At 40.7% G+C, this 13,186-nt stretch overlaps 1 protein-coding gene across 1 annotated transcript in view; it reads right to left on the bottom strand.

Annotated features, from left to right (window-relative positions):
- Positions 1–3,087: 3,087 nt before the first annotated feature.
- LOC106596600 (piezo-type mechanosensitive ion channel component 2) overlaps positions 3,088–13,186 on the bottom strand; it is a 172,195-nt gene continuing 162,096 nt past the window's right edge. Inside the window, exons 49-52 of the mRNA XM_045714337.1 lie at positions 12,698–12,814; positions 9,479–9,558; positions 6,365–6,569; positions 3,088–4,381 (exon numbers count right to left, since the gene is read on the bottom strand). Of these exons, the coding sequence (XP_045570293.1) occupies positions 4,129–4,381; positions 6,365–6,569; positions 9,479–9,558; positions 12,698–12,814 (655 nt within the window). The 3' untranslated portion in view covers positions 3,088–4,128. The remainder of the gene's footprint in view (positions 4,382–6,364; positions 6,570–9,478; positions 9,559–12,697; positions 12,815–13,186) is intronic.

Genomic DNA, 13,186 nt, shown 5'->3' with positions numbered 1-13,186 from the left:
ATACATGTCAGTACTCTTTATACATACAGTGGGGGAAAAAAGTATTTGATCCCCTGCTGATTTTCTACGTTTGCACACTTACAAAAGAATGATCAGTCTATAATTTTAATGGTAGGTTTATTTGAACAGTGAGAGACAGAATAACAACAAAAAAATCCAGAAAAACGCATGTCAAAAATGTTATAAATTGAGTTGCATTTTAATGAGGGAAATAAGTATTTGACCCCTCTGTAAAACATGACTTAGTACTTGGTGGCAAAACCCTTGTTGGCAATCAGAGGTCAGACGTTTCTTGTAGTTGGCCACCAGGTTTGCACACATCTCAGGAGGGATTTTGTCCCACTCCTCTTTGCAGATCTTCTCCAAGTCATTAAGGTTTAGAGGCTGACGTTTGGCAACTCGAACCTTCAGCTCCCTCCACAGATTTTCTATGGGATTAAGGTCTGGAGACTGGCTAGGCCACTCCAGGACCTTAATGTGCTTCTTCTTGAGCCACTCCTTTGTTGCCTTGGCCGTGTGTTTTGGGTCATTGTCATGCTGGAATACCCATCCACGACCCATTTTCAATGCCCTGGCTGAGGGAAGGAGGTTCTCACCCAAGATTTGACAGTACATGGCCCCATCCATCATTCATTTTTACAAAACATTTTTAGTCATTTAGCAGACGCTCTTATCCAGAGCGACTTACAGTAGTGAATGCATACATTTCATACATTTCTTTTATTTTTTTGTACTGGCCCCCCGTGGGAATCGAACCCACAACCCTGGCATTGCAAACACCATGCTCTACCAACTGCGCCACATGGAAGACCAATGTGCTTCTTCTTGAGCCACTCCTTTGTTGCCTTGGCCGTGTGTTTTGGGTCATTGTCATGCCTTTTGGGTCTCATCCCTTTGATGTGGTGAAGTTGTCCTGTCCCCTTAGCAGAAAAACACCCCCAAAACATAATGTTTCCACCTCCATGTTTGACGGTGGTGATGGTGTTCTTGGGGTCATAGGCAGCATTCCTCCTCCTCCAAACACGGCGAGTTGAGTTGATGCCAAAGAACTCCATTTTGGTCTCATCTGACCACAACACTTTCACCAGTTGTCCTCTGAATCATTCAGATGTTCATTGGCAAAATTCAGACGGGCATGTATATGTGCCATGTGGCCGTGTGGCTCACTTGGTAGAGCATGGTGTTTGCAACGCCAGGGTTGTGGGTTTGATTCGCACGGGGGACCAGAACGGAGAAAAACATTTATGAAATGTATGCATTCACTACTGTAAGTCGCTCTGGATAAGAGCGTTTGCTAAATGAGTAAAATGTAAAAATGTAAATGCTTTCTTGAGCAGGGGGACCTTGCGGGCGCTGCAGGATTTCAGTCCTTCATGGCGTAGTGTGTTACCAATTATTTTCTTGGTGACTATGGTCCCAGCTGCCTTAAGATCATTGACAAGATCCTACCATGTAGTTCTACATTTACATTTAAGTCAATTCTGGGCTGATTCCTCACCGTTCTCATGATCATTGCAACTCCACGAGGTGAGATCTTGCATGGAGCCTCAGGCCGAGTTCTTTTGTGTTTCTTCCATTTGCGAATAATCGCACCAACTGTTGTCACCTTCTCACCAAGCTGCTTGGCGATGGTCTTGTAGCCCATTCCAGCCTTGTGTAGGTCTATAATCTTGTCCCTGACATCCTTGGAGAGCTCTTTGGTCTTGGCCATGGTGGAGAGTTTGGAATCTGATTGATTGATTGCTTCTGTGGACAGGTGTCTTTTTTACAGGTAACAAGCTGAGATTAGGAGCACTCCCTTTAAGAGTGTGCTCCTAATCTCAGCTCGTTATCTGTATAAAAGACACCTGGGAGCCAGAAATCTTTCTGATTGAGAGGGGGTCAAATACTTATTTCCCTCATTAAAATGCAAATCATTTTATAACATTTTTGACATGCGTTTTTCTGGATTTTTTGTTGTTGTTATTCTGTCTCTCAACTGTTCAAATAAACCTACCATTAAAATTATAGACTGATCATTTCTTTATCAGTGGGCAAACGTACAAAATCAGCAGGGGATCAAATACTTTTTTCTCCCACTGTAGGTGCCGGTACTCTTCATATATAGATGCCGGTACTCTGCAATACTTTGAAGACAATTTTCTATAAGAGGTGCCAGGACTCAATCAGGAGAAGATCTGAGGGTTTAGTACCAGCCCAATTCCAGCAATTCTGCCCTGAGTGGGTGAAAACGCGCTTTGGGGATGAAATTTCACTTCCTTATGTTATGAAGTACATTTTTTTACAAAGAATCGTTCAGTGGAGTTCTTTCTCTTAACATTTCATTAACAGTATATCCAACAAGTTGGATTTTGCATCCTAATACATGCGATAATAAGCAACAAGCTGAGTGGTGCAGCTTTCTCGCAGCAACTTTGGGGGATTTTACAATGTTGTGGTGGTCAACTTCAAAAGTTGTTTCCGCGGGTCACAAAAAAGCCTAATGACCATGACATGAGCGGTACGCTCTGTGCTCTGTTGACCTAGTACATGTCACAAAATCGATATCTTTCTTACTTTTATATTGTTTTATGTCCGGTGAAGTCTAGAAGAAAGATGAGGAGTTCAACAGTGAGCCTGTCAGTTAAATTTCATTCTTTCACAGAATCCAGCCTCGCTGACACCATGCAGTATAATTTTCCTGATTTTTGACCACTTTTTCTCTCTGGCCTCCACTGATTTAGTCACCCTAATTCTGGCCATCCTACAAGGGTAAAAACACCATGAGGTTTGGACCATTGGTTTTCTTAGAGGAGCATCTACACAATTAACATATTATTGTACCCATTGGTCAAAAGATGCGTTAATATGTATTGAACTACATTTGACCAGATCCTTATATGGGCCTTGATAAAAACATACTGGAATCGGGTTCCAATATGGATAAAGACAGGTTCTTCTTCTCAATTATTTACAGACAGTCTGGAGTGGTTCTCCCCCTGGCTAATATGCAGGAAATAGGAAATAGACCAACAGGAAATAGACCAACAGGAAATAGACCAACATCAATCTTGAATCTATCAGTTTTTTAGTTTTTTTTATATCTTCTCATCTTTTTATGACCTTTAAGTAGGTAAATCAATTCAACCGTCTATTAGCTACCAAAACAACATATTAAAGTTTCTATACTTTAAACATTACATTGAGTAAAAGTGAACCCTTTCTTGGTGAAACAACAACTCTTGTCTTTTGCTGAGAAATCATTAACACAGGTTTAGTTTCTCATACAAACAAACTAAATAATGCAAGTATAGATTGTCGTTAGCGTCTTTAAAAGTAGCTCTCGGTTTTAGACATTAACAAGATGGCGTAGTCGCCTGCAATCTTAGTCAAAATGGCCGTCTCGTATGTAGCAATGACAACATCCTTCAAAATGGTCGTCTCGGAGGACATGAAGAAGAGCTCTATAATATTGCACAATCCCATGAACCAGGAGCTCCAATCAGAAAAAGGTTGGCAATCTAAACAGACCAATCCTGTGTAAGTTCCTCCTCATGGTCATCATCCATTGGTGGGAAGCCCTTTTTAAAACACTGACCTGTATAATCCACACTGCTGTCGGGAAAAGACAACGAGGAACGATACAGGCACAGGGAGTTACTTGTAGTATTTGACACATCATTGGTCTAAAGTAGAATAGTCACGCCAATACTTGAAATCTCATACCACCAGAGCTTTGTAGATAGTATTTAACAACAACCTCACCCATATGTCCTCTCAGTGAAGACCCCGTTCTTTGTCCCAACTTTCATTGTTTCCTGACGCCTCGGTCACGTTATTTTAGCAATTGTGTTGTTCTAAGGCAGTGTTTCTCAACCGTTTTCTCAACAGGAACCGGCAACCTTTGGTCCTTCCTTCCTTCCTTCCTTCCTTCCTTCCTTCCTTCCTTCCTTCCTTCCTTCCTTCCTTCCTTCCTTCCTTCCTTCCATAAAAATCAATGACACTTAAGAATAGTTCTCAAGTCAGTCGGTAACGTCAACGTCCCAGAGACTGGTCAAGTATTCACAAACTAGTCAGAGGTTAAGAAACACTGTTAAACTTCTATCCACATTGAAAGGGGGATAACTTCTAGCCTTTTTACAGCCAGGCTCACTGAGTCTTTTCCCTGGTCCATTTAATAATAGTCTCAGGCGAGCGATAGAGGAAGATGAGTTTAGCGTACATGTCTTCCTCCAGGTCCAGCTCTCCCGTCTCTCGGACCAGGAAGATGTCGGTGCACAGCTTCAGGATGCGGTCCACGTTGGGCAGCTCCTCGAACATGATGGTGTGGGAGACACCGCTGAAGAACTCACGGACAAACTTACCGATGACGAGCACCACGGACGCATAAAGACCCATGATCCTGGAGGGAAAGATCCATACATAACATATACGTAGTTAATGTAGTTATGCCCATTATACACAGCACAGTACAGACTATACGTTTTCTTATTCAACATCTATGGTTACTTGACTAACTGTATCTGTGTTGGAGTAATGAGAAAACGATCATGTTGCTCTTTTGCACCTCAGCATCTCTACTTGCACATCATCATCTGCACATCTATCACTCCAGTGTTAATGCTAAATTGTAATTATTTCTCCTCCATGGCCTATTTATCGCCTTACCTCCCAATTCTTTCTACATTTGCACACACTGTAAATAGACTTTTCTATTGTGTTACTGACTGTACGTTTGTTTTACTCCATGTGTAACTCTGTGTGTGTTGTTTGTGTCGCACTGCTTTGCTTTATTCTTGGCCAGGTCGCAGTTGTAAATGAGAACTTGTTCTCAACTAGTCTACCTGGTTAAATAAAGGACTTGTTCTCAACTAGTCTACCTGGTTAAATAAAAGGTGAAATAAAATAAAGAAATAAAACATTGACTGGTACACCTGCACTACAGGGCCTGTCTGCTATGTGATGGGATGGACACAAGCTACTGCATGGTTAGTGGATGACTTATAGGAGCCGATAGTTTCATGAGATCAAATTAAATACTTGTGTGATGTGATGCTATGCTATGTTATGCCATGCCATGCTACGTTATATTATGCCATTCTATGCTATGCTACATTATGCCATTCCATGCTACGCTATATTTTGCCATTCCATGCTACGCTATGTTATGCCATTCCATGCTACGCTATATTATGCCATTCCATGCTATACTATATTATGCCATTCCATGCTACGCTATATTATGCCATTCCATGCTACGCTACGCTATATTATGCCATTCCATGCTATGCTATGTTATGCCATGCTATGCTATGCTATGTTATGCCGTACCATTCTACGCTATATTATGCCATGCCATGCTATGCTATGTTATGCCATTCCATGCTACGCTATGTTATGCCATTCCATGCTATGCTATGTTATGCCATTCCATGCTATACTATGTTATGCCATGTCATGCTATGCTATACTATGTTATGCCATGCTATACTATACTATGTTATGCCATGCCATGCTATGTTATGCCATTCCATGCTACGCTACGCTATATTATGCCATTCCATGCTATACTATGTTATGCCATGCCATGCTATGCTATACTATGTTATGCCATGCTATACTATACTATGTTATGCCATGCCATGCTATGCTATACTATGTTATGCCATGCTATACTATATTATGCCATGCCATGCCATGCTATGCTATGTTATGCCATTCCATGCTATACTATATTATGCCATTCCATGCTACGCTATATTATGCCATTCCATGCTATACTATGCTATGTTATGCCATGCTATACTATGTTATGCCATTCCATGCTATACTATGTTATGCCATGTCATGCTATTCTATACTATGTTATGCCATGCTATACTATACTATGTTATGCCATGCCATGCTATGTTATGCCATTCCATGCTACGCTACGCTATATTATGCCATTCCATGCTATACTATGTTATGCCATGCCATGCTATGCTATACTATGTTATGCCATGCTATACTATACTATGTTATGCCATGCCATGCTACGCTATGTTATGCCATTCCATGCTATACTATGCTATGTTATGCCATGCTATACTATGTTATGCCATTCCATGCTATTCTATGTTATGCCATGCCATGTTATGCTATGTTATGCCATGCTATACTATGTTATGCCATTCCATGCTATTCTATGTTATGCCATGCCATGCTATACTATGTTATGCCATTCCATGCTATTCTATGTTATGCCATTCCATGCTATTCTATGTTATGCCATGCCATGCTATACTATATTATGCCATTCCATGCTATACTATATTATGCCATTCCATGCTATACTATATTATGCCATTCCATGCTACGCTATGTTATGTTTCTGTCTACTCACCCGTATCCAGCCAGGAAACCCAGACTAGGAGGGCTGACCTGGTCACTGAAGACATAGAGCTCCAGCCCAGCGTCGTAGAGGTGCTTGGGCCTACGAACGTTGATCTGTCCCGGTTCTGTCTGGTTCACGATCCACCACTCCTGGACTTCCGTTGAGTTGTTATGGGAACGCTCCAACGCCAAAGTGATGCTCATGTACACCTTCTCTGAATTAATATAATAAAATAGAACATAAGAAAATATAACAAAATTGAATACAATAAAATAAAAAATATTGTATTTAATGCTCTAGAGGAGGAGCAGAATGAGCATTTTTGTTGTTGTCCACACAATGTGGAAAGGTACCTTTTGGCTTCAAAATAATATGATTGACCACAAACGCAGTAACACAACACGAAAATGCCTTGATTCCACCGCATTATATTTAACATTTTGTTGTGTAGTTAAGCCCACGAGTAGATAACTCACGACATTCCATGCCAAGATTTACAGATTCTGTAATTGAAAGCGGCCCTGTCAAGCCTACCTCAAGACAAACAGACCACTGTTCCCAACATCCTGTTACGAACCGAAATGGTCGGGTGAATGTCAGGACGCCACCTGCAGATTCATTTTACACCCTTAAGTACCCTAACGGGGGTCAAGGGGGGGGGGGGTCAAATTTAGACACTTTCACGATTTACGTGTTATACAGAACTCTTCAACCATCCCTAGCCGGGTCCTCAGAGCATGCGCAGACCAGCTGGCTGGTGTGTTTACGGACATATTCAATCAATCCCTATCCCAGTCTGCTGTCCCCAACATGCTTCAAGATGGCCACCATTGTTCCTGTACCCAAGAAAGCAAAGGTAACTGAACTAAATGACTATCGTCCCGTAGCACTCACTTCCGTCATCATGAAGTGCTTTGAGAGACTAGTCAAGGACCATATCACCTCCACCTTACCTGACACCCTAGACGCACTCCAATTTGCTTACTGCCCCAATAGGTCCACAGACGACGCAATCACCATCACACTGCACACTGCCCTAACCCATCTGGATAAGAGGAATACCTATGTAAGAATGCTGTTCATTGATTACAGCTCAGCATTGAACACCATAGAACCCTCCAAACTCGTCATTAAGCTCGAGACCCTGGGTCTCGACCCCGCCCTCTGCAATTGGGTCCTGGACTTTCTGACGGGTCGCCCCCAGGTGGTGAGGGTAGGAAACAACATCTCCACCCCGCTGATCCTCAACACTGGGGCCCCACAAGGGTGCGTTCTCAGCCCCCTCCTGTACTCCCTGTTCACCCACGACTGCGTGGCCATGCACACCTCCAACTCAGTCATCAAGTTTGTAGACGACACAACAGTAGTAGGATTGATTACCGACAACAACGTGACAGCCTACAGGGAGGAGGTGAGGGCCCTCAGAGTGTGGTGTCAGGAAAATAACCTCTCACTCAACGTCAACAAAACAAAGGAGATGATCGTGGACTTCAGGAAACAGCAGAGGGAGCAGCCCCCCTATCCACATCGAAGGGACAGCAGTGGAGAAGGTGGAAAGTTTTAAGTTCCTCGTTTTACATATCACAGACAAACTGAAATGGTCCACCCACACAGCTTACCCTCTATTTGTTTACCACTACTGGTAGGCCTGTTTGAAGATCATGGTAAGACACATTGTAGTCTAGTCTAGTAGGTTGACTGTGTGTTAGGGTGACCATCACATTTTTCCCGGGACAGTTTCAGCTCCATTTCAGTTGTCCTGACTTTTCAGGCTACAAAAAGTTCAATTTGTCAGCAAGACGCATCAATCAATATAGACCTAATAAATATAGACCTAATCAATATATGACCTAATCAATATAGACCTAATCAATATAGACCTAATCAATATAGACCTAATCAATATATGACCTAATCAATATAGACCTAATCAATATAGACCTAATCAATATAGACCTAATCAATATAGACCTAATCAATATAGACCTAATCAATATATCAATATAGACCTAATCAATATAGACCTAATCAATATAGACCTTATCAATATAGACCTAATCAATAGCTAAATGTAATTAGGAACACTCCAGGTGTTCTGTAACAGATGTCTATTTCCATTCATCAAATGGCACGAGTACACATGTAGTTAGGATGCTGGAATTATTTTGGAGTGGACGAACATGGACGAACATGCACAGGTAGCCTGCCTTTTAGAAGTGATTTGTTTTGACAATCAGATGAAAATATCATGACTGGTTGTGTTCATGCCACATTAAAAGGTAATACATGTTTACAGTTTAAATTGCATATTTATTCTTGGAAGCCATCTTTATTCTTGGAAGCCATCTTTATTCTTGGAAGCCATCTTTATTCTTGGAAGCCATCTTTAATCTTGGAAACCATCTTTATTCTTGGAAACCATCTTTATTCTTGGAAACCATCTTTATTCTTGGAAGCCATCTTTATTCTTGGAAGCCATCTTTAATCTTGGAAACCATCTTTATTCTTGGAAACCATCTTTATTCTTGGAAGCCATCTTTATTCTTGGAAGCCATCTTTATTCTTGGAAACCATCTTTAATCTTGGAAGCCATCTTTAATCTTGGAAGCCATCTTTATTCTTGGAAGCCATCTTTATTCTTGGAAGCCATCTTTAATCTTGGAAACCATCTTTATTCTTGGAAACCATCTTTATTCTTGGAAACCATCTTTATTCTTGGAAGCCATCTTTATTCTTGGAAGCCATCTTTAATCTTGGAAACCATCTTTAATCTTGGAAACCATCTTTAATCTTGGAAGCCATCTTTAATCTTGGAAGCCATCTTTATTCTTGGAAACCATCTTTATTCTTGGAAGCCATCTTTAATCTTGGAAGCCATCTTTAATCTTGGAAACCATCTTTAATCTTGGAAGCCATCTTTATTCTTGGAAGCCATCTTTATTCTTGGAAACCATCTTTATTCTTGGAAGCCATCTTTAATCTTGGAAGCCATCTTTAATCTTGGAAACCATCTTTATTCTTGGAAGTCATCTTTATTCTTGGAAACCATCTTTAATCCAAGCGCTTGCCCTCAATAGAGACCCCCCCAAAAAAAATATCACGGTGTAATTCACACTGCTTTACCTTTATACAGCTGTTCTATGGGCTTGGCCTCGGAGTCACTAGGGGCTCGGAGGTATCGCGGGAACACATGTTTTATCACCCTGGTAACAGAAGAACACAACAGGCTGTTTGTTACTGACAACAGTTATCACAGAAAAATATTTCAGATTTGTTTTTTAAAGCTAGAATACTTACGACATCCATTTTTGGATTTATAAATAAATTATGTACACTGAGTGTACAAAACATTAAGAACACCTGCTCTTTCCATGACATACAATAGACTGACCAGGTGCATCCAGGTGAAAGCTATGATTTCTTATTGATGTTACTTGTTAAATCCACTTCAATCAGTGTAGATGAAGGGGAGTTGGTCCTAATGTTTAGTATATTAAAGACAGGCTTCTATTTGAGCCAGGCGTCTATTTCCTTAATGCACACAGCTTTTGCTCATTTGCTCATAGTTAATTGTTTAATTCCAGCATTTTAATCAATTTCTTTATTTTCCTGCACTAACCTGTTATCATTTACACACCGTAACTAGGTTTCCATCCAACCTTTTTATGCGAGTAGAGTAGGTTGGACACAAAATGTCACAACAGGCCTGATGGAAACAGCAATTTTTTCGGTAAACTTTCCAAATGTCAACAAGATAACATACGCTAGACAAGGTGGAATCTTTTTGTGTCAGTAAAATTAATTATGTGAGAAATGGCGGTGGAAATGATTTTATGTGCAAATATTGATATTATAACCATCATATGGAAGAAAACTTGGAGTCACGCGATAACATGTTGTGTGGTCCTCCCACTATGACTCGGGATTGCATGCAGCTTATTAGATGAAATATGTTACACTATTATACACAAAAGTATGTGGACTGGAAGCAACGTCAGCACAATAACTGTTTGTCGGGATGGGTTTCCATGGCTCACCGCCATTGGACTTTGGAGCAGTGGAAACCCGTTCTTTGGAGTGATGAATCACGCTTCACCATCTGGTAGTCCGACAGACGAATCTGGGTTTGGCGGATGCCAGGAAAGCGCTACCTGTCCAACTGCATAGCACCAACTGTAAAGTTTGGTGGAGGAGGAATAATGGTCTGGGGCTGTTTTTCATTGTTGGGGCTAGGCCCCTTAGTTCCAATGAAGGGAAATCTTAACACTACAGCATACATTTACATTCTAAACGATTCTGTGCTTCCAACTTTGTGGCAACAGTTTGGTGAAGGCCCTTTCCTGTTTCAGCATGACAATGCCCGCAGCATTGTTCCGACATCTATTGGAAAGCCTTCCCAGAAGAGTGGACACTGTCATTGTGACACCCTGATCTGTTTTACCTGTCTTTGTGCTTGTCTCCATCCCCCACCAGGTGTCTCCCATCTCCCCTCATTATCCCCTGTGTATTTATACCTGTGTTCTCTGTTTGTCTGTTGCCAGTTCGTTTTGTTCGTCAAGCCTATCAGCGGTTTCCCCTTGCTCCTGTCTTTTCTATAGTTCCTGTTTTCTAGTTTTCCCAGTTTTGACCATTCTGCCTGCCCTGAGCCTGGCTGCCGTCCTGTACCTTTTGGACTTTGATCTGGATTACTGACCTCTGCCTGACCTTGACCTGTCCTTTTGCCTTCCCCCTGTTCTAGTAATAAACTTTTGTTCCTTCGACACTGTCTGCATCTGGGTCTTCCCTAAAACTTGATAGTTATGGCAGCAAAGGGGGGACCAACTCCATATTAATGCCCGTGATTTTGGAATGAGATGTTCGATGAGCAGGTGTCCACATACTTTTGGTCATGTAGGGAATGATGAACTTCACAGGGTGGTGAAAGTGCAAGGTGATGAGCTTGATGCTCCTTTCCAATACATTTCACTATATAACGCAACATTTCTTGTGACAAAATGCAATGTAAACAATGTGAATTTAACCGCAAAATTAATGTTTATGTGCACTACGTCATCCGCAACAAGTCAATTTGATGGAATCACATCTCTTTCTTTGACTGCGCATTTTTGGCAGTTCTTACTTTCTAGGTTTCTGTACTCCCGAAATTGTGAGTTGTTGTGCTTGCCAGTTAGCTTGCTTCTCAGCTGTTAGCAGCCAATGACTTGCAGTTTCTTACTGGCAATAACAACAGATGATTACAATATTTGTTTCGAGCCATTATTAAATGTAACCAGTGGTGTAAAGTACCTAAGTAAAAATACTTTAAAGTACTACTTAAGTCGTGCTTTGGGGTATCTGTACTTTACTATTAATATTTTTGACTTACTTTTACTTCACTACATTCCTAAAGAAAATGATGTACTTTTTACTCCATATATTTTCCCTGACACCCAAAAGTACTTGTTACATTTTGAATGCTTAGCAGGACAGGAACAAGGTCCAATTCACACACTTATCAAGAGAACATCCCTGGTCATCCCTACTGCCTCTGATCTGGCGGACTCACTAAACAGAGAACATCCCTGGTCGTCCCTACTGCCACTGATCTGGAGGACTCACTAAACAGAGAACATCCCTGTTCATCCCTACTGCCTCTGATCTGGTGGACTCACTAAACACAAATGCTTCGTTTGTAAATTATGTTCGAGTGTGCCCCTGGCTATCCGTAAATAAAATATAAAATGTGGCCGTCTGGTTTGCTTAATATAAGGAATTTGAAATGATTTATACTTGTTCATTTAAGTATATTTTAAACCAAATACTTTTAGACTTTTACTCAAGTAGTATTTTATTGGGTGACTTTCACTTTTACTTGAGTCTTTCCTTATACTTGAGTTTGACAATTGGGTAATTTTTCCACCACTGAATGTAACAAATCAAACATGAAACCTTAATGGTAACCTCGTAAATAATTCATTTAGACCCGGCATTAATGTGAAACAAACGTTTATTTGCTGAAATGTGTGCTGTTGTCCGGCTATTAAAATGGAACTGCATGCTTTTTGAGACTCAGCGTTGAAGTTTTACAGGTATAAATGTCTCATGAGCTTAATTCAACTGTCATACCTCATCAGAACCCAAAATATATGTATGTAAACAAACACTGCATAGGCTTAAAACATTGTTACAATTTTGAAAGTGGTTACATTTCTCCAGGCCCATCCTTCCGCTTTTTTTCCAAAACAGAGACTCTGAGGTTTATTATTGTTTCAACTCCAGATTCGAGCTATAAAATAAAAGTAGTTTGATATATATCTATATATTTTTTGAATTACTTGACAAATACATAGAAAGTACACTCACACTCTGTCTCGTCTGGTCCCGTTGAGCAGTAGGCTCAGCTCTAGTTTGGTTGCATCATCCAGGAACGTCACTTTCTTCCCAGTCGCGAACTCAGCCTTCGCTCCCAGAGTCAGGTTCCTGATTGAAATGATCAGATCATTTCTCATCTCAAACAGGTTTATGAGATTATAAAGCAAAAAAAGTAATACGACACGTTTATGTGATTTAAAATGAATCTCTATGGCTGAGAAAATAAAGATCCTCGTCTCTACTCCACTCTGCTAATCTCTATTCTACTCGACTAATCTCTACTCGAATAATCTTTACTCTACTCTGCTAATCTCTACTCGAATAATCTTTACTCTACTCTGCTAATCTCTACTCTGCTAATCTATATTCTACTCTGCTAATCTCTACTCTACTCTGCTAATCTCTACTCTACTCTGCTAATCTCTACTCTACTCTGCTAATCTATACTCTACTCTGCTAATCTATACTCTACTCTGCTAA

The sequence above is a fragment of the Salmo salar genome, chromosome ssa03 (assembly GCF_905237065.1).
Source record: "Salmo salar chromosome ssa03, Ssal_v3.1, whole genome shotgun sequence".
Classification (NCBI taxonomy): domain Eukaryota; kingdom Metazoa; phylum Chordata; class Actinopteri; order Salmoniformes; family Salmonidae; genus Salmo; species Salmo salar.
This window is presented reverse-complemented; position numbering and strand designations above follow the sequence as displayed.